The sequence below is a fragment of the Oncorhynchus kisutch genome, linkage group LG23, assembly GCF_002021735.2.
Source record: "Oncorhynchus kisutch isolate 150728-3 linkage group LG23, Okis_V2, whole genome shotgun sequence".
Taxonomy (NCBI): domain Eukaryota; kingdom Metazoa; phylum Chordata; class Actinopteri; order Salmoniformes; family Salmonidae; genus Oncorhynchus; species Oncorhynchus kisutch.
In genome coordinates this window covers 26,170,463-26,196,167 of record NC_034196.2, presented here as the reverse complement: position 1 = coordinate 26,196,167, position 25,705 = coordinate 26,170,463, and the positions used below count along the sequence as shown (strand labels likewise).

At 41.3% G+C, this 25,705-nt stretch overlaps 1 protein-coding gene across 6 annotated transcripts in view; it reads left to right on the top strand.

The window, feature by feature from the left end:
* tnca (tenascin Ca) overlaps nucleotides 1–2,670 on the top strand; it is a 42,745-nt gene extending 40,075 nt beyond the window's left edge. For 4 of the 6 annotated variants that reach the window (XM_020457460.2, XM_031802753.1, XM_031802752.1 and 1 more), the window contains 4 exons: nucleotides 476–572; nucleotides 748–909; nucleotides 1,111–1,274; nucleotides 1,511–2,670. In XM_020457460.2, the coding sequence (XP_020313049.1) occupies nucleotides 476–572; nucleotides 748–909; nucleotides 1,111–1,274; nucleotides 1,511–1,621 (534 nt within the window). In that variant the 3' untranslated portion in view covers nucleotides 1,622–2,670. The remainder of the gene's footprint in view (nucleotides 1–475; nucleotides 573–747; nucleotides 910–1,110; nucleotides 1,275–1,510) is intronic. The other 2 variants (XM_020457461.2, XM_031802751.1) reach the window with 1 other exon arrangement.
* The last annotated feature ends 23,035 nt before the right edge of the window (nucleotides 2,671–25,705 follow it).

The window sequence follows — 25,705 nt, the reverse complement described above, 5'->3', positions numbered from 1 at the left end:
CGCGATGCATGGAGAAACCTGTTGGCTGCACCGCCTCGTATAGCGTCTCTCCAGTGAGCCATGTTTCCGTGAAGCAAAGAACTTTACAGTCTCTGATGTCCCTCTGGAATGCTACCCTTGCTCGGATTTCATCAACCTTGTTGTCAAGAGACTGGACATTGGCAAGAAGAATGCTAGGGAGTGGTGCACGGTGTGCCCGTCTCCGGAGTCTGACCAGAAGACCGCCTCGTTTCCCTCTTTTTCGGAGTCGTTTTTTTGGGTCGCTGCATGGGATCCACTCCGTTGTCCTGTTTGTAAGGCAGAACACAGGATCCGCGTCGCGAAAAACATATTCTTAGTCGTACTGATGGTGAGTTGACGCTGATCTTATATTCAGTAGTTCTTCTCGACTGTATGTAATGAAACCTAAGATGACCTGGGGTACTAATGTAAGAAATAACACGTATATGACAGGTTCTGTCAACTCTCTTTACAGGTGTTCCTGAGGCGCCAGAATGGAAATCTAGAGTTCTTCAGGAACTGGAAGAATTACACAGGTGGCTTTGGGGACATGAATGATGAATTCTGGTTTGGTGAGTCCACATCTCTCCACCCTTCCTTTATTTGTATTTTATTTTCTCCCTTTATTCAGTATTTGTGGCCAATGCGGAAGTCAAACCACAATCATGGGGTTGCATCACCATGCTCCAACCAATTGAGCCATAGGAAACAGGAATGGCACTGTGATGTCATTTCCTGTCGTTTCAGGTCTGGCCAACCTCCACAAGATGACGGCATCAGGCCAGTACGAGCTGCGTGTGGACCTGAGGGACAACGGGATGTCGGCCTACGCTCAGTATGACAAGTTCACCATCGCAGAGCCACGTAGCCGCTACAAGATATACTTAGGAAGATATATCGGCACAGCAGGTAAGGACAATTATAATAATAGCTGTGTTTATTAGTGCTCCTGCACAGAAAATCTAGTCAGATCTAACTTGATTAAAATTCCATTGAAATATACCAATACACTTTACAGTAAAAAAAAGTTACAATAAAAGACACAATATAACTGTGATTGAACTATCCATATTTCTTCTCACCAGTCAATGTGTTTTTCTTGTTTCCTAGGTGACTCTATGACCTATCACCATGGTCGGCCCTTCTCCACGTACGACAATGACAACGACATTGCAGTAACCAACTGTGCACTGTCCTATAAGGGTGCCTTCTGGTACAAGAACTGCCATCGTGTCAACCTCATGGGAAAATATGGTGACAATAGTCACAGCAAGGTACAGAAAGTGTGGCCTACAATGTATTGACTTCCTTAATGCTATCATAAAGTGTGTGTGTGTATGTGTGTGTTTGTACGTGTGCGTATATTATATTCTTGTCAGAGTATGAAACAAGATTATTACATTTATTATGTATTACACATACACACATATTTTGAAATACTGTGTGTAAAATGTAAAATGTGTGTAAAATGTAAAATGTAAACATGTTAAAAAAAGTAGACTTTTTTCAGGGTATCAACTGGTTCCATTGGAAGGGACACGAGCATTCAATCCAGTTCGTCGAGATGAAGATTAGACCCGTCAACTTCCGAAACGTTGAAAGCCGACGGAAAAGATCATAGACTTAATATCTGTACATGGTTATATTGTGAAGATATGTGGTGGAGGGGTTGGAATGGTCAGAATAGGCACTTTTGTGTGTTTGATTTGTTTTATTGTTTCCGTTCATTGGAGAATCAAGCCAAATATGGCTCCTTATATTATGTCCAAAGATATTTGAATATGCCAATTAAGAATAAGGCAGTTTGATTATGAAATGTGAAACAATTAATGGAGATTTCGGTTACACGTATTTTTATGGTGAGGGTAAAAAGAGTCCTACTGTAAGTTTCACTCTCGCTCTTATGTTCTATTCTCCCACACTGTTACGTTCTCTTTCTGGCAGTTGATTAAAAAAACTGTATGAGCACCGTTAAGCTTTTCAACTAGGCACATGGAAATAATAACGTGGCTTCATGCCACACCCCTCAGTCTCCCCAGACATTGAGGGACGGGGAAATAAAGCTATCGAGGTTAAAGGAAAATTCCACTCAAAAACAATATTTTTGTCCACTGTTGATACAGTCCTACAATGTTTTGCATGTCAGCAGATACGTTTTCAAGATACTGGACTTTCAAGAAGCAAAGTGTCACTTGCCACATCAGCATAATGATGTAAAACGCATCGTATGATGCCAAACGCATCATTATGATGATGTGACAAATGACACTTTGCCTCTTGAAAGTCCAATGTCTTGGAACCTTGCCTGCTGACCTGCAAAACATTTTGGGACTGGATCAAAGGATGAATGAAAAAAAATACAAAAAAATAGTTTCCTTGTACAGACCTGAGGGCAGGACTGACTAAACTGGGTATCGTTTGTTTCATATTGAGTGATTGATATTTCAAATATCATTTTATATTATTTAAACCTATTGGAATTCATTAACAGTATGTCCACAAATACAACAAAGCAGGAAAACTATTGTTGAGAAGATTATGGTAGTGATTTTAACCACTGACATCATTGAATACCGGTTTAAATTATGTCAGACTTTTTTTTTCAACTGAATAAATAACAGATGTCTATATGAAACCCTCAATACAATAAAATATACTTTGTTAAAAGGTGTCAGCATTTTTCTTGCTGCCAATGTCAAACATACCTGTTTCTTTACTTAATAGTTTCCCTTCAACAGCAGATGGCAGTGTTGAGTGTTCATGTGTTCATGCCTTAACCATGAGAAAAGTACTCATCAGTATGCATCACACAGATTGAGAGCATATTAACCTCACTAGGGTATGTGGGACACTAGCGTCCCACCTGGCCAACATCCAGTGAAATAGCAGAGCGCTAAATTCAAAAACAGAAATACTCATTATAAAATAAGCCTAAAATAGCAAAAGTATTCAACAAACAATAATACACATCAACTTACTAGACTACTTCTGTAAAAGTGGCTCTTTAATGTTGTCTTTCTGTAATCTAGGGTAAACAAAAAAGTAAGCTCAAATCAAAATGATTAAATATGCTGTGGTGTCATGTACCTACAGAGTGATAATATCAAATATTGATATTTTGGTAAGGGGGACATGTGAAAGCAGTGAAGAATGTAGAGCAGCAGATAGATAGCAGATAGATAGCTAGGGGAGCCAGCCTGGTCTGGGATCATGTGGTTCTACAGGTCAAGTCAGAAGAATCACTCATGTATTCCTATCTCCTCATGTTAAAGGCTTAAAGGCCCATGACTTAATTTGAAAAACCACATAACGGCAGCCCGGTCACTTTCATGTTGACCCATACAGAATAGAAAAAATACATTTGACGCAGGTATCAATTTATGACAGTAATGTAGGTGAAGAAAAACATGGTGTGAAATAGTTGCAAAGACTATAAGGCTGTGTTTACTGAAAAGTCCCTGGTTGATATTGTGAGCATTCATCATATACCATGTACATGTAGCACACAAACTAACATCCAGCACACAGGCAAGCATTCCCTTTCGGTAATGCCATGATTGGATGATAATATTACTAAACAGTAATACAGAACAATAATATTTCATAACTAGGCCTGGATGAAATCAGCTTTTTGATCAAGTTTATTTGTCTGCCTTTTTAATCCATTACATTAAATGTACTGTATTGCAGTGTTTTGATTGATGATTTCAAATCCTACTTGAGGGGTTTAAGGAAATTCTTATTTAATCTGTCTGTATTCATAACATATGAACTTGGGTTGCAGGCGATTTCCACTGGGACATCTTATAGAGACTTTACCTGATTGCATGTACTGAATACATTATTGTCCATTTAATTTATAGGGCAATGCATAGTTACCTCCCACCCCATCGACAAATACACATTAGAATAGAACAAAAATATTATTACGCAACATAATGAACAGTTAGACACATATATCATACATTGTCACACACATAATGAAATAGAACATCTCTATGGTCACAGATAAATAGGGTCAAAAAGTTCAGTAGACCAAATACAGGCATGTTAGTTGACAAATTAATGGATTTTTAATGGATAATGTACTGTATGTCAATAATTCTACAGTTGGATATGAGCCTTCATCACATCCTATTTTTGGTCCAGATTCTGGGTACTGGTGGATGCCATTCATTCCTCGGAAGGTCAGTTCTTTGCCAAGGACATTTCAATTCTCTCACACTAGACAAGTTCCAACAGCTTCCTTTGTATCTGTGGTGGAATCTGACTGAGAGCAGCCGGGTTCATGTCGACAAGTGTTGAGTATATAATAATAATAATTTGAAGAGGCGACTCTGGAATGCTGGCCTTCTAGGCAGAGTTGCAAAGAAAAATCCATATCTCAGACTGGCCAATAAGATAAAATGGGCAAAAGAACACAGACACTGGACAGATGAACTCTGCCTAGAAGGCCAGCATCCCGGAGTCGCCTCTTCACTGTTGACATTGAGACTGGTGCTTTACGGGTACTATTTAAAGAAGCTGCCAGTTGAAGACTTGTGAGGCATCTGTTTCTCAAACTAGACACTCTAATGTACTTGTCCTTTTGCTCAGTTTTGCACCGTGTCCTTCCACTCCTTTTTCTATTCTGGTTAGGGCCAGTTTGCGCTGTTCTGTGAAGGGAGTAGTAAACAGCGTTGTACAAGATCTTCAGTTTCTTGGATATTCCTAGCATGGAATGGCCTTCATTTCTCTGAACAAGAATAGACATGAGTTTCAGAAGAAAGTTCTTTGTTTCTGGCCATTTTGAGCCTGTAATCGAACCCACAAATGCTGATGCTCCAGATACTCAATTAGTCTAAACAAAGACAGTTTTATTGATTCTTTAAGCAGAACAACAATTTTCAGCTGTGCTAACATAATTGCAAAAGGGTCAATGATCAATTAGGCTTTGCGTGTACTGGAGTGATGGTTGCTGATAATGGGCCTCTGTACGCCTATGTTGATATTCCATAAAAAATCAGCCGTTTCCAACTACAATAGTAATTTACAACATTAACAATGTCTACACTGTATTTCTGATCAATTTTGATGTTATTTTAATGGAGATTTTTTTTTTGCTTTTCTTTCAAAAACAAGGACATTTCTAAGTGACCCCAAACTTTTGAACAGTAGTGCATATCAATATATATGTATATATCTTTTATTTTATTTTTTATTTCACCTTTATTTAACCAGGCAGGCTAGTTGAGAACAAGCTCTCATTAACAACTGCGACCTGGCCAAGATAAAGCAAAGCAGTGCAACATAAACAACAACACAGAGTTACACTTGGAATAAACAAACATACAGTCAATAATAAAATAGAAAAAGTCTAAATACAGTGTGTGCAAATGAGGTAGGATAAGGGAGGTAAGGTAATAAATAGGCCGTAGTGGTGAAATAATTACAATATAGCAAGTAAACACTGGAGTGATAGATGTGCAGAAGATGAGTGTGCAAGTAGGATACTGGGGTGCAAAGGAGCAAAATAAATAACAGTATGGTGATGATGGAGTTGGATGGGCTATTTACAGATGGGCTATGTACAGGTGCAGTGATCTGTGAGCTGCTCTGACAGCTGGTGCTTAAAGTTAGTGAGGGCGATATGAGTCTCTAGCTTCAGTGATTTTTGCAGTTCGTTCCAGTCATTGGCAGCAGAGAGCTGGAAGGAAAGGCGGCCAATAGAGGAATAGGCTTTGGGGGTGTATATCTCCGAGATATAGGACAGACACTTCCGAAACGTATTCCTTCTGATGTATATATTTTACTGTCTTTTTAGCCATTTATGAATGTGTTATTCAATGTGTTTCTATGGGCTATAGTAAATATTACAGGCCAAATTCAATATTTTATCAAATCATTTCTAAATATATTTTATATATATATAAAATATATATATACCTAAAGGGGTCCTAAAATTCTAAACCAAATAGCTAAATAATCCATGGTAGGACCAACTACAAACAATTCCATATGTTAGCTTAGTAGCACCTTAGATGTGGAATGTTCTCCAATGCACTTTAAAATTGAAGGAATTGGACCCTCTAGGGCATTTCAGATGGTTGTTAGGGGACCTTTTTACTGAAGAATGTGTCTGTTTTTTATCATTGTGTTTAGCTTTTCGTGTATTGTTGTGTATGATAAAGTGTATTTTAATGTGCATATGAATGTGTAGTTTGATGTTTATTTTAAGTTGATGTGTATTGTGGTGCTATGCAGGGCTCATCTGGAAAAGAGACCTTGGTCTCAGCATTGACTTCCTGTCAAAATAAAGGTCAAATACAATGGTCAAAGGTAGTGCACTATATGGGGAATAAGGTGTCATTTCAGATCTGTCCAATATTCTCCGAAACAAAGTGTATGTGTGTGGCAACCTCCATAAGGTTATACTCAGGTCACTCTCAGAGGCCCCATAGAGGTAGACTCACTCTGAAAGTCACTTTGCTTACTCCCCAAGATGATATATAACATAATATATACTTTGGGTGTGATCCAAAATTCAAAATGTTTCATGGAACCGTCATGGCATTGCTGTGCATTGTTCCAGTCAATGTTTGCTCAGCTTTATGTCATTATTAAAGAGCTGCCAAAATGATAGACAAGATGTTCCTAAGGATGTAATATAATTCATGACATAACCAACCTAAGTGTGGTGCTTTTTCAGAAAGCCCAGTTTCCGCATCTGGTATTTTGTTCTATTTTCCCCATGTCATATGAGTCATTTAATAACGAATGTATTAGCATGTGTCCTAAATGTAATTATGAAAAAAAATGCAATTTCCGTACTGCATAAAAACAAATTAGTGATGACATTCTCATTGGTGGTGAACTACTCTGTATGCAAATTCATCAACGCTATGTATTACCAGATACATATTCCCTTTATTAGTCCTATTTGACTTTCGTTATTTAGGCCTACCCTATTGAATCAAATGGGCAATGAAGAAATAGTTTCACATTTCCACATGGTATTAGTCCACATTGTGCAAAGGTTAGAGTACATCCGGAGGGAACCTGTTTACATTCACCATGCTATTTCGCCTCAGTGGTACCAATTGGATTGCTATTAATCCCGTTTTTCAAGGAAATCTTTTCCCAAGAGTTTGTTATAATGTCTGTGTTATATTTGAATTGGCTGTACTTTCACAGTGCAGAGTCCCTGACACTGTGGCCCGACATATCTAAATCATCTGACACAGGCTTGTCACAGTGCTTCCACGCTTTCCACACTACTGTAAGAGAATTGTCATAGAAAAAATACATCTCTGTAAATAACACAAGGGATGCTCCATTTCATCTTCATCCCATCGTTTTTTGAACTGAATTGTTCATGTGAAAGGCCCTAAAGGCTTACAAAGGTGTGTTTGTATAGAACACGCATGCCCGTTCCAGAAAGAGCTAGACAGGCCAGATTGAAACAGAAGCCAAAGCTCAATCTCCCAATCTTAATGACTATATCCATTACATCTGAAATTATAAAGAATATGCAAAAAGATGACAGGGTTGGGCATACAGACTGAACAAGTCTGAGCCTGGGGATCCAGTTGCAAATGATTGTCTTCAAGGAACTCACTATTTGCCTTCTAAGAACTCACTTGTTCACTCACGTTTCTCTGCCAAGAATGATCAGCCCAATTATGTTATTGGATGGAGCCCATGTTCAACCCAAAGATCCTGGTCAAACCAGAAGCAGACAGATGAGGGGGAGGTGTATTCGAAGAGGTCTCTGGGAGCTGTATAGTCAAGGTTATCTGTGACGGTTCAAGTGTTTTACAACCCCTTAGTGTAGTAATAACGCAGTCAATAGGCCGACATAGGTGAAAGATGATCCAGCAACATGCTAGGATATTACATTTTACATGAACAATATGTGATGATCAGTATCTTTCTAATCATAGAGGCTTTTCTATTCCCATACTTAAGAATCGATAACATGAGACAAATTGCCCTCAAGACACAAAGGGCTACGGGGAATATTTTGCAGGATTGTAATTGCGAATGTATGCCTCCGGATCACCTCTACTGACATCTTGTAGATTTACGATGGATGTATTTAACGAATGTGTGCTCGTAATTATGGGTAAGAAAATGAGAGTAGGCCTCGCCTGATCAGGGTGACTGAGAGTGTCAGTGTCACGGAATTCTTCCTGGGAAGGAGAGGCGGACCAAAACGCAGCGTGGTTATTGTGATACATCTTTAATAAAGATGAAAATAGAACAATATACAAAAACAAGAAACGTAAAAAAACAAAAACAGCCCTATCTGGTGTAACAAACACAACGACAGGAACATTCACCCACAAAACCCAACACAAAACAGGCTACCTAAATATGGCTCCCAATCAGAGACAATGACTAACACCTGCCTCTGATTGAGAACCATATCAGGCCCAAACACAGAAACAGACAAACAAGACATCCAACATAGAATGCCCACTCAGATCAGTCAGTGATCCCCCACGTACACACACACACACACACACACCTATCAACAGCGTGAATTATCCCCTCTAATGGTCATAGGGGCTGTCATATGAGATAAAAGATGCTGCTCATTTAGTTAATTGCTCAGGATTTGATCAAATGTATGGAGTTTTGTTGCTATTGTTCCTTTAAGTGGAAAGGAGCAATATGTGCCCAGGCACTATAGGGCCAGGTTTGTATTTGTATTTGTATTTCTTAGGGATCCCCATTAGCCACTGTCGAGGCAGAAGCTACTCTTCCTGGGTTCCAAACACATTAAGGCACTTACATTACATATAAAACAAAAGATAAAACAGTACATCATATAACATTATTATTATTATACATATCTACAATACAAAATGTATAATACCACCATACAGTACAACAATATTACAATGCACGTGTGTGTAGAGTGCGTGTGTTAGCGCTTGTGTGGCTATACCTGTGTATGTGTCTCTTCAAAGTCCCAGCTGTTCCATAAGGTGTATTTTACCTGTTTTATAAATCTGATTCTACTGCTTGCATCAGTTACCTGATGTGGAATAGAGTTCCATGTAGTCATGGCTCTATGTAGTCCTATGCGCCTCCCATAGTCTGTTCTGGGGATCATGAAGAGACCTCTGTAGGCATGTCTTGTGGGGTATGCATGGGTGTCCGAGCTGAGTGCTAGTAGTTTAAACAGACAGCTAAGTACATTCAGCTTGTCAACACTTCTTACAAAAACAAGTACTGATGAAGTCCATCTCTCTTCCACTTTGAGCCATGAGCCATGAGAGATTGACATGTATATCATTAATGTTAGCTCTCCGTGTAATTTTAAGGGCCAGCCGTGCTGCCCTATTCGGAGCCAGTTGTAATTTTCCTTCTTTGTGGCACCTGACCACATGACTGAACATGAGGCAGAGCAGTGCTTTATTATGGACAGACTTCTCCCCATCTTAGCTACTATTGTATCAATATGTTTTGACCATAACAATTTACAATCCAGGGTTACTCCAAGCAGTTTAGTCACCTCAACTTGCTCAATTTCCACATTATTCATCACAAGATTTAGTTGAGGTTTAGGGTTTAGTGAATGATTTGTCCCAAATACAATGCTTTTGGTTTTTTAAATAACTTATTCCTTGCCACCCATTATGAAACTAACTGCAGTTCTTTGGTAAGAGTCATCCGCATACACACGGGCTTTACTCAAAGTTGTTAGTAAAGATTGAAAAAAGTAGTGGGCCTAGACAGCTGCCCAGGAGGATTCCTGATCCTACCAGGATTATGTTAGAGAGGCTTCCATTAAAGAACACCCTGTGTGTTCTGTTAGACAAGTAACTCTTTATTCACAGTATAGCAGGGGGTGTAAAGCCATAACACATACATTTTTCAAGCACCAGACTATTATCGATAATGTCAAAAGCCGCAATGAAGTCTAACAAAACAGCCCCCACAATCTTTTTATCATCAATTTCTCTCAGCCATTTATCAGTCATTTGTGTAAGTGCTGTGCACACTATAAGCGTGCTGAAAGTCTGTTGTCAATTAGTTTACTGTAAAATAGCATTGTATCTGGTCAAACACAATTTTTTCCAAAAGTTTACTAAGGGTTGGTAACAGGCTGATTGGTCGGCTATTTGAGCCAGTAAAGGGGGCTTTACTACTCTTGGGTAGGAATGAAGGGTGGGACAGGAACATAATTAAATGGCTAATTAATCATTTTATTTGACATTTTATTTAAGTCATGACGGTCATTGTTTCTAAGACAAAATTTTAAACAATTTTCAAAATAAGAACCCTTTTATGATACTTTGGGTCATCATTTCTCTCTCTCACTCTTCCCCTCCCTCTCCCTCTCTAGTATGACTTTAGCCCTATAGCTTTAGCTGTGATATAACAGACTCAGTCAGCCCCAAAGCTTCTGCAGCATGGGCTCTAGGAGAGAGAGGCAGGCAAAGAGGAATGAAAGCTCATTCAGAGCAGCAGGTTTATTTTAGGGTCCTACTGGATAAAAGTAGATTAACATCACAATGAATCCCTGGGTACTCAGACGCAGGAGTCAGGTCCTCAGAGGCCCTGCTGGAGCACAAATGTTTTTAAATCTCAATCTGTGTTATGACTGCTAAGTATAGATCTGATCGAATGTCATACCGGTGATGTGTCCAATTTTGACGAGTGCCATGGGGGGACTGGGACTTCAGTGCAGCATGCTTTAGTTAGGTGGAGAGTGTATTTGGTGAGTTAAACTGTGGTTATAGTTGTCTCCAGACCATATAGGGTTCACTACAATATGAAAGTTAATGTGCATTGAGAAAATGTTCATTATGTTTAACATGCAATATTTGTTAGAACACACTTCAGTAAGTGCTGTGTCTAGAGGTTTCTCTTTACACTGTTGGTCCATTGCGTGTGCCACATCAGGGGTTGAGGTGGTACAGAGACTGAACACGCTATTTTGTAAGGTTCATCTCAGTGCAAAGATGCCTTTAGGCGGTCAATTTACACATGGATATTGTTGTTTGAACACATACCGTTTACTGTTAAGTACCAACTGGCATTGAAGGAAAGATGTACAACACATGAGTTATCCTAGTCTTTGTCAATTCAGTTCATATTATCCTTAAGAGTCTGTTGAGGTACCAGTAAGTCAATCTAAGTAAGACAATAAAAAAACTCTCCTTCAAAAGAAGTCAGTTGAAGCTAGAGATACAGTATCTGGTTATTTGCATGAGCTGCATCTCAATTCGGCGCATCCAAGCTACAGCGGTGTTTGACAGACCATGAGACATCCTGAAAATTGGTCTCACTCTATGGAACGATGAGACTCTCATGAACACGATGGTGTTCTCCGTTTTGCTCTACGACCCCCACAAGCCCCACGGGACTTGTCTGAAGTCGGCAATGCTGATGTGCAACTTCAAATCAAATCAAATCAAATGTTATTTGTCACATACACATGGTTAGCAGATGTTAATGTGAGTGTAGCGAAATACTTGTGCTTTCACAACAACAATTCACAACAACTACCAAGTGTAAAGGGATGAAGAATATGTACATAAAGATATATGAATGAGTGATGGTACAGAACGGCATAGGCAAGATGCAGTAGATGGTATCGAGTACAGTATATACATATGAGATGAGTAATGTAGTGTATGTAAACATATAAAAGTGGCATTGTTTAAAGTGGCTAGTGATACATGTATTACATAAAGATGGCAAGATGCAGTAGATGGTGTAGAGTACAGTATATACATATGAGAAGAGTAATGTAGGGTATGTAAACATGGCATTGGCATTGTTTTACATCAATTTTCCAATATTAAAGTGGCTGAAGTTGAGTAAGTATGTTGACAGCAGCCACTGTCAATGGTGGCTGTTTAACAGTCTGATGGCCTTGAGAAAGAAGCTGTTTTTCAGTCTCTTGGTCCCTGCTTTGATGCACCTGAACTGTCCTCGCCTTCTGGATGATAGCGGAGTGAACAGGCAGTGGCTCAGGTGGTTGTTGTCCTTGATGATCTTTATGGCCTTCTTGTGACATTGGGTGGTGTAGGTGCCCTGGAGGGCAGGTAGTTTGCCCCCGGTGATGCGTTGTGCAGACCTCACTACCCTCTGGAGAGCCTTACGGTTGTGGGCGGAGCAGTTGCCGTACCAGGCGGTGATACAGCCCGACAGGATGCTCTCGCTTGTTCATCTGTAGAAGTTTGTGAGTGCTTTTGGTGACAAGCCAAATTTCTTCAGCCTCCTGAGGTTGAAGAGGCGCTGCTGCGCCTTCTTCACCACGCTGTCTGTGTGGGTGGACCAATTCAGTTTGTCCATGATGTGTACGCCCAGGAACTTAAAACTTACTACTGTCCCGTCGATGTGGATAGGGGGGTGCTCCCTCTGCTGTTTCCTGAAGTCCACGATCATCTCCTTTGTTTTGTTGAGGTTGAGTGTGATGTTATTTTCCTGACACCACACTCCGAGGGCCCTCACTTCCTCCCTGTAGGCCGTCTCGTCATTGTTGGTAATCAAGCCTACCACTGTAGTGTCGTCTGCAAACTTGATGATTGAGTTGGAGGCGTGCATGGCCACGCAGTCGTGGGTGAACAGGGAGTACAGGAGAGGGATCAGAACGCACCCTTGTGGGGCACCAGTGTTGAGGATTAGCGGGGTGGAGATGTTGTTACTTACCCTCACCACCTGGGGGCGGCCGTCAGGAAGTCCAGTACCCAGTTGCACAGGGCCGGGTCGAGACCAGGGCGGGATCTCGAGCTTGATGACGAGTTTGGAGGGTACTATGGTGTTAAATGCTGAGCTGTAGTTGAAAAACAACATTCTCACATAGGTATTCCTCTTGTCCAGATGGGTTAGGGCAGTGTGTAGTGTGGTTGCGATTGCACCGTCTGTGGAGCTATTGGGGCGGTAAGCAAATTGGAGTGGGTCTAGGGTGTCAGGTAGGGTGGAGGTGATATGGTCTTTGACTCGTCTCTCAAAGCACTTCATGGTGACGGAAGTGAGTGCTACGTGGCGGTAGTCTTTTAGCTCAGCTACCGTAGCTTTCTTGGGAACAGGAACAATGGTGGCCCTCTTGAAACATGTGGGAACAGCAGACTAGGATAAGGATTGATTGAATATGTCCGTAAACACACCAGCCAGCTGGTCTACGCATGCTCTGAGGACGTGACTGGGGATGCCGTCTGGGCCTGCAGCCTTGCGAGGGTTAACACGTTTAAATGTTTTATTCACGTCAGCTGCAGTGAAGGAGAGTCCGCAGGTTTTGGTAGCGGGCCGTGTCAGTGGCACTGTATTGTCTTCAAAGCGAGCAAAGAAGTTGTTTAGTCTGTCTGGGAGCAAGACATCCTTGTAACGTTCGTCGTCCTCGTCTGAGGAGTATGAAGGATCGGAGGACCAATGCGCAGCGTGGTATGTGTTCATGGTGAATTTATTAAACACAGAACACTGAAACAAAAATAACAAAGAGAATGACACGAAAAGAAACTAAACAGTCTTGTCTGGTGACATACACAAAGACAGGAAACAATCACCCACGAAACACAGGTGAGAAAAGGCTATCTAAGTATGATTCTCAATCAGAGACAACTAACGACACCTGCCTCTGATTGAGAACCATACCAGGCCAAACGCAAAACACAACATAGAAAAACGAACATAGACAACCCACCCCAACTCACGCCCTGACCAACCTAAAACAAAGACATAACAAAATAACTAAGGTCAGAACGTGACAATCCTGGTCCGCGACGGGGCTGGTTTTCTTTTTGTAATCCGTGATTGACTTTAGACCCTGCCACATACCTCTTGTGTCTGAGCCGTTGAATTGTGACTCTATTTGTCTCCATACTGACGCTTAGCTTGTTTGGTTGCCTTGCGGAGGGAATAGCTACACTGTTTGTATTCTGTCATGTTTCCGGCCACATTGCCCTGGTTAAAAGCAGTGGTTCGCGCTTTCAGTTTCGCTCGAATGCTGCCATCAATCCACGGTTTCTGGTTTGGGAAGGTTTTAATAGTTGCTGTGGGTACGACATCGCCGATGCACTTGCTAATAAACTTTCTCACCAAATCAGCATATTCATCAATGATGTTGTTTGACGCAATGACGAACATATCCCAATCCACGTGATCCAAGCAATCTTGAAGCGTGCATCCAGATTGGTCGGACCAGCGTTGAACAGACATGAGCGCGGGAGCTTCCTGTTTTAGTCTCTGTCTATAGGCTGGGAGCAACAAAATGGAGTCGTGGTCAGCTTTTCCGAAAGGAGGGCGGGGAAGGGCCTTATATGCATCGCGGAAGTTAGAATAACAATGATCCAGGGTTTTACCAACCCTGGTAGCACAATCGATATGCTGATAGAATTTAGGGAGTCTTGTTTTCAGATTGGTCTTGTTAAAATCCCCAGCTACAATGAATGCAGCCTCAGGATATGTGGTTTCCAGTTGACATAGAGTCAAATAAAGTTAGTTCAGAGCCATCAATGTGTCTGCTTGGGGGGGGAATATATGCGGCTGTGATTATAATCGAAGAGAATTCTCTTCTTAGATAATGCGACATTTAATTGTGAGGAATTCTAAGTCAGGTGAACAGACTATATGTTGTTATGATCACACCACATCTCGTTAATCATAAGGCATGCCCCCCCACCCCTCTTCTTACCAGAAAGATGCTTGTTTCTGTCGTCGCGATGCGTGAAGAAACCAGCTGGCTGTACTGACTCCGGTAGCGTGTCTCGAGTGAGCCATGTTTCCGTGAAGCAAAGAACGTTACAGTCTCTTATGTCTCTCTGGAATGCTACCCTTGCTCGGATTTCATCAACCTTGTTGTCAAGAGACTGGACATTGGCGTGTAGTATGGTCGGGAATGGTGCGCGATGTGCCCGTCTCCCCGGAGTCTGACCAGAAGACCGCTTCATCTGCCCATTTTACCACTTCGTTGTTTTGGTTCGCCGGCTGGGACCCGATCCATTGTCTTGGGTGGTGGGCAAAACACAGGATCCGCTTCGGGAAAGTCATATTCCTGGTTGTAATGATGGTGAGTTGACTTGTAAGGGGAGTGTAGTGGTGCGGAACCCCTTTCAAATCAAAGTATTTATCACATCCCCCGAATACTGATGGAGAAAACAGATTTAGAGTGGCAGTTTAATATTAAAACTGTCAGTTTAAAAATAATCTTGGAGAGCCAACCTGTTTTGGGTGGTGGAAACTAGTATTCTTCCTTAATCCCAATTTAACCCATGCCTGCACTCACTTCGTGCAACCAGCTGGGGACTAAAGTCCCAAAACCTTCACGCCATGCAATCATCAAATTGTACTTGGTTCAATTTCAATTCTGTCATAAATGGGTAGCATGATGATTTGTTTGTGTCTGGGGGTACATAAAGATCTATGGCCGTAAGATATCACTCATAGACATTCCAGAACCTATATAATTGCATATAGGCCTATCTGCGGCTATGGAGCCCTGGCCTGTTCACCGGACGTACTGCCTGTCCCCGGGACCTGTTGTTTTCAGCTCTCTGGGGACAGCGGGAGCTGTTGGAGATGCTCTGGATGATCGGCTATGGAAAGCCAACTGACATTTGCTCCTGAGGTGCTGACCTGTTGCACTCTCGACAACCACTGTGATTATTATTAGACCCTGCTGGTCATCTATGAACATTTGAACATCTTGGCCATGTTCTGTTATAATCTCCACCCGGCACAGCCAGAAGAGGACTGGTCACCCCTCATAGCCTGGTTCCTCTCAAGGTTTCTTCCTAAGTTCTGGCCTTTCTAGAGAGTTTTTCCTAGCCACCATGCTTCTACACCTGCATTGCTTGCTGTTTGGGGTTTTAGGCTGGGTTTCTGTACAGCACTTTAAGATATCAGCTGACGTAAGTAGGGCTTTATAAATAAATATGATTTGATTTGATTTGATTCACCAAACCGCAAACAACCAATAAAATCCTTTGTGGCCCTGCAGGCGTTACAAAACCAAAGCACAACAGCAAAGCATCTGTCCTGTTCACAATGCACACATTGATCTCGGGTCAGCCCTGCTGTGAAATGCATGCATTGGCCCATTAACAAACGTCATTTATGGGGACACACCCACACTTCATACAGTACTACAATAGACTCTTACTAATCAGAGCTGATGCCATCTCTGTCATTTCCACAGTGCCTACTGCCTATTGAATTACCAGAGACCAGAGAGATCCCCGCTATACTGTACCATCAGTCACTCGCAATTAGATATTCAGGCTCACACGTGGGTTGTAATCTTTCACTTTAGGTGAATTAAAAACGTCAATTCGGGGTCTCTTGAGATTGAGGCTATCATCTGTAGACAGCATTACATTACAGCATCACAGAGGATTACATGTTTTATCCCCTCGAAAGCATGACGTTATTCGCCTATATCGATTTCTAGTTCAAACGTGGCATCAATTATCCCCACAGCTCGTATCTCATTATTTTGTTTCGCTATCACCTGCAAACCACTCTCTTTTCAGGCTTTGCATTGAAACAATGTGTTCAAGAGGTAATTGAAATGTCGTCAGAAGGCTTTGATTTCACAGAAATCCAAAGACGGTGGATAGATGTTTCAAAGATGTTTCTTTGTCTTGATATCCATCCATGATTACACAAGAGGCTACTGCCCCAACCAAGAATGATCAACCGTCAAAGCTCAGTCAACTCTAATAACCTTAGGTTGTTGCCATATGAAATGTTTGGCATTCTAGACAAGGTGTGTGTTATCATGGCACCAGCCAGACAGACACTACGTAATCTAATCTATTGCTCCAAGGCAAGCCACCATGTCAGCGAATTACACGCTTAATGGTTAACTCTAAACGAGCATTTACAACATTCATTCTATTACAGAGCAGACTGTCGATCTAGCATAATGCACCCAACAGTATGTGACTTGGCTCGAAAGTCATCTTAATTCCCCTTTAATGATTGTTGATTATGACAGGTGACATTACAGAGTTGGCTGCTGGCTATCTGTGTGTCAGGGTATGGGCAATGTGAAGTCGAGCATAGGTTGAGCTGAGGTCAACTATTTTCTACTCTAGTCCTCACAGTATAAGTAGGGCCAGGTGTTTTCCCTGTCCATGTGACCTGACCAGAAAAAATGTTTGAGTTGGAGGAAACTCCTGACCCTACTTATGAGCCTTGTAGCAAAAGCATTAAGCCGTCTACCGGCCTTTAACTAGCTAAGCACGGGCTTGACTTAACAGCTTCAGTGTCCCACTTTAGCTCAGGTGGTGAGATAAGATTAATCATGGCAGCGGCTTAAAGCCTGACTCCTCAAATAAAAGCCTTGAGAGACTGTGTGGGTGTCTCAATAGCGTCTAGTGGCTTCCTTGATCCTTGTCTCCTTTCCTTAATTTGGTGCACTATTGTGATTGGACTGGACAAGTGAAGTCCAATTCCCAGCAGAGTTCAAATACATGCGTATTTAAATATTTGTATTTTAAATCAGGGGTTGGAACTGGTTCAGGAACAGATCCGAAAACCAATAAAGAAGGACATTTTCTGAGGAACAGAATCAGAACCCGTGAATGAATGTGATCTATACTGTTCCAAAACAGAACCATTATTTTAAAAGAATGGGGACCGGTTAATAACGTTCTTTTACGTTCCATGCATTTTTTTACAGTCCCACAAAAAACACAACAAAGCACCTACGCAAAACCCTCACTTTGTCACTCAGGAACTTATTCCAGTGTCTGCCTGCCAGCTGGAAATCTTTGCCAGTGTGTGTGCATGTGTAGTCCACCTGCCCCTCCCCTATGAAGCATAGGCTACTGTACCCTACTGACATTACAAGCGTCATTCAGAAATTAGGGAGAGATATTTTTAATTAGAATGGAACTCTCGGAAGTTCAAAGATATTCAAAGTTCCTTTATAGAAGCCGCTCCTCTGTAGGTATAATTCTGTGGGCCTAATTCAGATAATGCATGTCATAACAAGATGCCCAGCACTTCAAGCCAAGCCTCTTCCTCCACCCTCCCTTGCTTTCTCCCCAGCTGCAAAATTTCAGTCGCATCATGTGCCCTACATTTCTGTGTCCAATACATGTAAACAACTATAGCTTGCGTTATACTCCATATTCAAATAATGTAGCCAAATCATATACTTCTACTTCAAGTATTAGAATATATTTTCAAATAATTTCCTATAAATACTATTTGAAACTATTTTCAAATACATGTTTTCAAAAACATTTCAAATACCCCTATGAACAAACAGAAGTGGGTTCAAAAGTATAATGAGTATTTAAATATTTGTATTTGAAAATACACTGTCTGTATTTGAGTATTTTCAAGAAATACATGCCAATACTTTCCAAGTGTATTTCCAAATATGTTTCCAATATTCAGCTACTACTACAACTACTTATCCAAATAGTTATCTAAATACATATACATTTTAGTCATTTAGCAGATACACTTAAGATAGCTAGGTGGGACAACCACATACTGTATCACAGTCATAATAGGTATATTTTTCCAAAGTCAGAGCTAGTAACAGGAGGGGGGGGGGGTTGTGTGGTTATTTAAGATACTCTTTGAAGAGGTAAGTTTTCAGATGTTTTTGGAAGATGGGCAAGGACTCTGCTGTCCTAGCTTCAGGGGGAAGCTGGTTCCACCATTGGGTTGCCAGGACAGAGAAGAGCTTGGACTGGGCTGAGCGGGAGTTGCACTCTCATAGGGGTAGGAGGGCCAAGAGACCATAGGTGTCAGAACAGAGTGCTCGGGTTGGGTTGTAGGGTTTGAGCATAGCCTGAAGGTAAGGAGGGGCAGTTCCTCTTGCTGCTTCGTAGGCAAGTACCATGGTCTTTTAGTAGATGTAAGCTCCGAATGGAAGCCAGTGGAGAGTGCGGAGGAGCGGGGTGACATGGGAGAACTCGGGAAGGTTGAACACCAGGCGGCTGCAGCATTCTGGATAAGTTGCAGGGATTTGATGGCACAAGCAGGGAGCCCAGCCAACAGCGAGTTGCAGTAGTCCAGATGGGAGAAGACAAGTGCCTGGATTTGGCCCTTCGGAGCTTCCTGTGTGAGGTAGGGTTGTACTCTACGGATGTTGTAGAGCATGAACCTGCAAGAGCGAGTCACTGCTTTGATGTTGGCAGAGAATGACAGGGTGTTAGGAATCTGGGAGGGGGACACCGTGGAGTTGTCAACCGTGATGGAGAGGTCTTGAAGAGGCAGGCCTTCCCCAGGAGGAAGAGCAGCCCTGTCTTGTTGAGGTTGAGATTGAGTTAGTGGGCCGACATCCAAGCTGAGATATCTGCCAGGCAGATACTTACTTGAAAGTGTTTTTGAATGTAATTGAAATACAATAAATAGTATTTGAACCCAGGTCTGATTCCTAGTAAGTTTCCACCATCTTGCATTTCCCTGTCCTGGGCTCTTAGACCAACATGAATAAAAGAAAAGAGATGAGGAGAGGAGGCCACTTTAGAGTATTAAGATGCACCCCGAGTGTGACTGTGAGTGTCTGCACCTTGGTGGCTGTCTATATCTGAGCATGGTGACAAGGAGGGGAGGCAAGGGGATTAGCTGCCTCCTTCGACTGGCAGTGATATAACAGTCTCTAATAATCCATTTCCTAGAAGAAGAAGATAGAAAAAAGAAGGTTAGAGGCTTATAATCACTCTGACTGACAGAAGAGTAGATCATTAAGCCTGCCAGTGATATATGGAGTGATTTAATTATTTGTTTAAGAAAGGCTGTCTGTCAGGACGATTGGGTTCATGTTCATTCTGCTGACCTAGGCTACACGTATCTGACTTATCTACTCCAATGCACACAGTTTCATTGATCTGACCAAAGACCACAATGCATGAGTGAACTGTGAGCGACAGACAGAGCAAAGCATCAGAGAAAGATGTTGACATCGTCCTGCCTCGGTCCGCACTCCAAGCTGACTTCAATGGGATTAAGTATGAAATCTATGTCAGTTGGCATGTTAGGGTTTCAGTAGCTACTTTCTAGGCTAACGAGGAGAGGGACTTTGTTCCGTAATGTCTTCCAAGAGATCTGATTCTGAGAGTTTGCAATCCCACAGATATGTATGGCAAATATTAACAGAGTATTGTGTAATGCCAAAAGCCCCATACATCCTCCTTCTATTAGGGCTTTTGAAGACAAGCAGTAGTCTGAATCCTTTACTTATCCTTAACCCCCTAACATAATGCTATTTCGTTTGTTTGACTATACTCAATGTATAGCCTGCTTTTGTGTCTCTATTCTTTTTAAGAGAACTTTAAATGAACCTTTAAAGTTGGCAGTCAAAAACATAATTTTCCTGTGTTTTATATTTACACACTATGAGGTTGGAATAATACTGTGACATTGTAAAAGTATGATAATGCCCTTTTAGTGTAAGAGCTGTTTAAAAAGACCACCTGAAATTTCAGCCTGTTTGGGTGGGATGGAGTTTTGGCTTGCCTGGTGACATCACTAGGCAGTAAATTAGTTAATGGACCAATAAGAAAGGAGTTCCAAACCTCGCTGCCAATAACAGCTAGTTATCAGTTTTCCCCTCTCCACTCTGATCACTCCCAGACAGTCCTAGCGAAACTCTTGAGAAATTGCTCTTTGCTAAGAAGCTATTTTCTTCTTTTTTTTAAACAATTTTAATTGAAAACAATCACTGTAAGGTACTTAATTGTGAACCAGAAATGATTTGATATTGAGATAAAAACGGCTGAATTGGACCTTTAACGTAACCCATTCTCTATGTTACTTAAACCTTCTACGTGTATTCTAGTACTTTCAATATAGGTCACCAGACATGGTGCAATCAATATGGTGAAACGACTGGACACTTCCTCTAGTTTTAAGAGATAATGACAGCCTGAGACTCAATATAAAGTTATTTTCAAATATGTGCAGGTATGGTAGGTTATGACAGGTTATGACAGGTTATAAGTTCAACAAGTTGCCATTCTTAACTGGATGTACATCAGCAGTTTTCCATCTTCATGGATGAATTGCACCAATGTATCTTTTGCAACATGCCCTAACTAACCTCAGAGATGAGATCCAGTTCATATTTCATCAATATACGTGTGGCAATAGATACTGGCAGCCCTCTAGCCCTAAGGAGGAACTGCCAGAGAAGTTCAAATTTACAAAACATACCAAATATTTTCAAGAAAGTACAGTAAAGTCTACATTATATGGCAAAATGTATTCACACACAATTGAGCCACACAGTTACCGCATGCATGTACTGTATGTTCAGAAATGGGGATTAGGGGAAGCTTAACGTAAGCATTTTTAATTGAAGAAAATTGTTTTACCCTAAATGATAAAGTGCATATAGTACATAATGGCGGTCCCCTAAGATACTCACTGAGCTATTTAAATCCAATAATTGTATCTTCAGGCGTTCAAGCACTTGAATAGTTTATTTCCAAAACAATATGTTTCACATTTGTGTTTTTTCATCAGAAATCATTGCTTATGGGTACCTTTGTGTGTGTGTACAATATTACTGTCCTCAGATGTTTAATTCATGGATTTTAGATGTGAATGCTATATATCCACTGTTTAGCTGGAATGGAATGTTTGTATCATGTATATTTGACTGTGATATGTGGTTGTCTTACCTTGCTATCTTAAGATGAATGCACTTAAATTACTAAAATGTCAAATGTAAATGTTTTATATACAGATGTCATATTACTGTATTTTCTTTCTTCTTTTAATTCAATATTGATGTCACAAATGTATCATTTCTACAGTTCTTTATTAAAAATGTAGTTATTTGTTACATCCATATTCAAGATGGCGCTGACAGAGATGGTCGCATCGCTTCACATTCTTAGGAAACTATGCAGTATTTTGTTTTTGTTGTGTACTATTTCTTACATTGTTACCCCAGGAAATCTTAAGTCTTACTACATACAGCCGGGAAGAACTATTGGATACAGTTGAAGTTGGAAGTTTACATACACTTAGGTTAGAGTCATTAAAACTCATTTTTCAACCACTCCACAAATTTCTTGTTAACAAACTAGAGTTTTGGCAAGTTGGAAAGGACATCTACTTTATAATTCACTGTATCACAACATAATTTGAGTCAATTGGAGGTGTACCTGTGGATCTGTGGATGTATTTCAAGGCCTACCTTCAAACGCAGTGCCTTTTTGCTTGACATCATGGGATAATCAAAAGAAATCAGCCAAGAAGTTTCCGATTGGTCAGTCCAGCGTTGAATGGTTCTCGTCACTGGTACATCCTGTTTAAGTTTCTGCCTATTTGCCCGTTTACAAAGCCTGACCAGAAGACCGCTCTGTCTGCCCCTTCTGCATCGCCGTTGTTTTCGGTCAGCTGCTGGGATTAGATCCATTGTTCTGGGTGCTGGTCCGAAGAGAGGATCTGCTTCGGGAAAGTCGTATTCCTGGTCGTAATGTTGGTAAGTTGATGTTGCTCTTATACAGTTGAAGTCGGAAGTTTACATACACCTTAGCCAATTACATTTCAACTCTGTTTTTCACAATTCCTGACATTTAATCCTAGTAAAAAAGTATTGTCTTAGGTCAGTTAGGATCACCACTTTATTTTAAGAATGTGAAATGTCAGAATAATAGTAGAGAGAATTATTTATTTCAGCTTTTATTTCTTTCATCACAATCCCAGTGGGTCAGAAGTTTACAGTGCAACAAGTGGGACACAATCCCACAATCCCACAATCCCACATGAAGAGGAACGACATTTATTGGATATTTCAAACTTTTTTAACAAATCAAAAACTGAAAAATTGGGCGTGCAAAATTATTCAGCCCCTTTACTTTCAGTGCAGCAAACTCTCTCCAGAAGTTCAGTGAGGATCTCTGAATGATCCAATGTTGACCTAAATGACTAATGATGATAAATACAATCAACATGTGTGTAATCAAGTCTCCGTATAAATGCACCTGCACTGTGATAGTCTCAGAGGTCCGTTAAAAGCGCAGAGAGCATCATGAAGAACAAGGAACACACCAGGCAGGTCCGAGATACTGTTGTGAAGAAGTTTAAAGCCGGATTTGGATACAAAAAGATTTCCCAAGCTTTAAACATCCCAAGGAGCACTGTGCAAGCGATAATATGGAAATGGAAGGAGTATCAGACCACTGCAAATCTACCAAGACCTAGCCGTCCCTCTAAACTTTCAGCTCATACAAGGAGAAGACTGATCAGAGATGCAGCCAAGAGGCCCATGATCACTCTGGATGAACTGCAGAGATCTACAGCTGAGGTGAGAGACTCTGTCCATAGGACAACAATCAGTCGTATATTGCACAAATCTGGCCTTTATGGAAGAGTGGCAAGAAGAAAGCCATTTCTTAAAGATATCCATAAAAAGTGTTGTTTAAAGTTTGCCACAAGCCACCTGGGAGACACACCAAACATGTGGAAGAAGGTGCTCTGGTCAGATGAAACCAAAATTGAACTTTTTGGCAACAATGCAAAACGTTATGTTTGGCGTAAAAGCAACACAGCTCATCACACCATCCCCACTGTCAAACATGGTGGTGGCAGCATCATGGTTTGGGCCTGCTTTTCTTCAGCAGGGACAGGGAAGATGGTTAAAATTGATGGGAAGATGGATGGAGCCAAATACAGGACCATTCTGGAAGAAAACCTGATGGAGTCTGCAAAAGACCTGAGACTGGGACGGAGATTTGTCTTCCAACAAGACAATGATCCAAAACATAAAGCAAAATCTACAAGGAATGGTTCAAAAATAAACATATCCAGGTGTTAGAATGGCCAAGTCCAGACCTGAATCCAATCGAGAATCTGTGGAAAGAACTGAAAACTGCTGTTCACAAATGCTCTCCATCCAACCTCACTGAGCTCGAGCTGTTTTGCAAGAAGGAATGGGAAAAAATTTCAGTCTCTCGATGTGCAAAACTGATAGAGACATACCCCAAGCGACTTACAGCTGTAATCGCAGCAAAAGGTGGCGCTACAAAGTATTAACTTAAGGGGGCTGAATAATTTTGCACGCCCAATTTTTCAGTTTTTGATTTGTTAAAAAAGTTTGAAATATCCAATAAATGTTGTTCCACTTCATGATTGTGTCCCACTTGTTGTTGATTCTTCACAAAAAATACAGTTTTATATCTTTATGTTTGAAGCCTGAAATGTGGCAAAAGGTCGCAAAGTTCAAGGGGGCCGAATACTTTCGCAAGGCACTGTACATATACTCAATTAGTATTTTGTAGCATTGCCTTGAAATTTCGGGTAGCCTTCCACAAGCTTCCCACAATAAGTGCTGGTGTAACTGAGTCAAGTTTGTAGTCCTCCTTGCTTGCACATACGCTTTTTCAGTTCTGCCCACAAATTTTCTATGGGATTTGAGGTCAAGGCTTTGTGATGGCCACTCCAATAGCTTGACTTTGTTGTCCTTAAGCCATTTTGCACAACTTTGGAAGTATCCTTGGGGTCATTGTCCATTTGCGACCAAGCTTTAACTTCCTGACTGATGTCTTGAGATGCTGCTTCAATATATCCACATCATTTTCCTCCCTCATGATGCCATCTGTTTTGTGAAGTGCACCAGTCCCTCCTACAGCAAAGCACCTCCACAACATGATGCTGCCACCCCCGTGCTTCAGGGTTGGGATGGTGTTCTTCAGCTTGCAAGCCTCCTCCTTTTTCCTCCAAACGTAACGATGGTCATTATGGCCAAACAGTTCTATTTTTGTTTCATCAGACCAGAGGACATTTCCCCAAAAGAACGATCTTTGTCCTCATGTGCATTTGCAAACCGTAGTCTGGCTTTTTTTATGACGGTTTTGGAGCAATGGCTTCTTCCTTGCTGAGCGGCCTTTCAGTTTATGTCGATATAGGACAAATTTTACTGTGGATATAGATACTTTTCTCCCTGTTTCCTCCAGCATCTTCACAAGGTCCTTTGCTGTTGTTCTGGGATTGATTTGCAGTTTTCGCACCAAAGTACGTTCATCTCTAGGAGACAGAAAGCGTCTCCTTCCTGAGCGATATGACGGCTGCGTGGTCCCATGGTGTTTATGCTTGTGTACTATTGTTTGTACAGATGAACGTGGTACCTTTAGGCGTTTGGAAATTGCTCCCAAGGATGAACCCGACTTGTGGAGGTCTACAATTGTTTTTCTGAGGTCTTGGCTGATTTCTTTTGATTATCCCATGATGTCAAGCAAAAAGGCACTGCGTTTGAAGGTAGGCCTTGAAATATATCCACAGGTCCACAGCTGACCGAAAACAACGGCGATGCAGAAGGGGCAGACAGAGCGGTCTTCTGGTCAGGCTTTGTAAACGGACAAATAGGCAGAAACTTAAACAGGATGTACCAGTGACGAGAACCATTCAACGCTGGACTGACCAATCGGAAGCCACGCTCCAAGTTTGTTTTGATCACACGGACTAGAATATGTTCCAGTCAGCCTAAGCGAACGACACTGATCTATACACTGAATCAGTGAGTGTGTTTATAAATAAGTGCATTGGAGATGTCGTAACCACTGTGACTATTAAAACCCTACCCTAACCAGAAACCATGGATGGATGGTGGCATTCGTGAAAAACTGAAAGCGTGATCCTCCGCATTTCACCATGGAAAGAGGTTTGGCGATGTGGCTGAATATAAACAGTGTAGTTATTCCCTCTGCAAGGCATTCAAACAAGCGAAATGCCGGTACAGGGACAAGGTGGAGTCGCAATTCTACAGGAAATCCGGGACTACGAAAACAAGAAC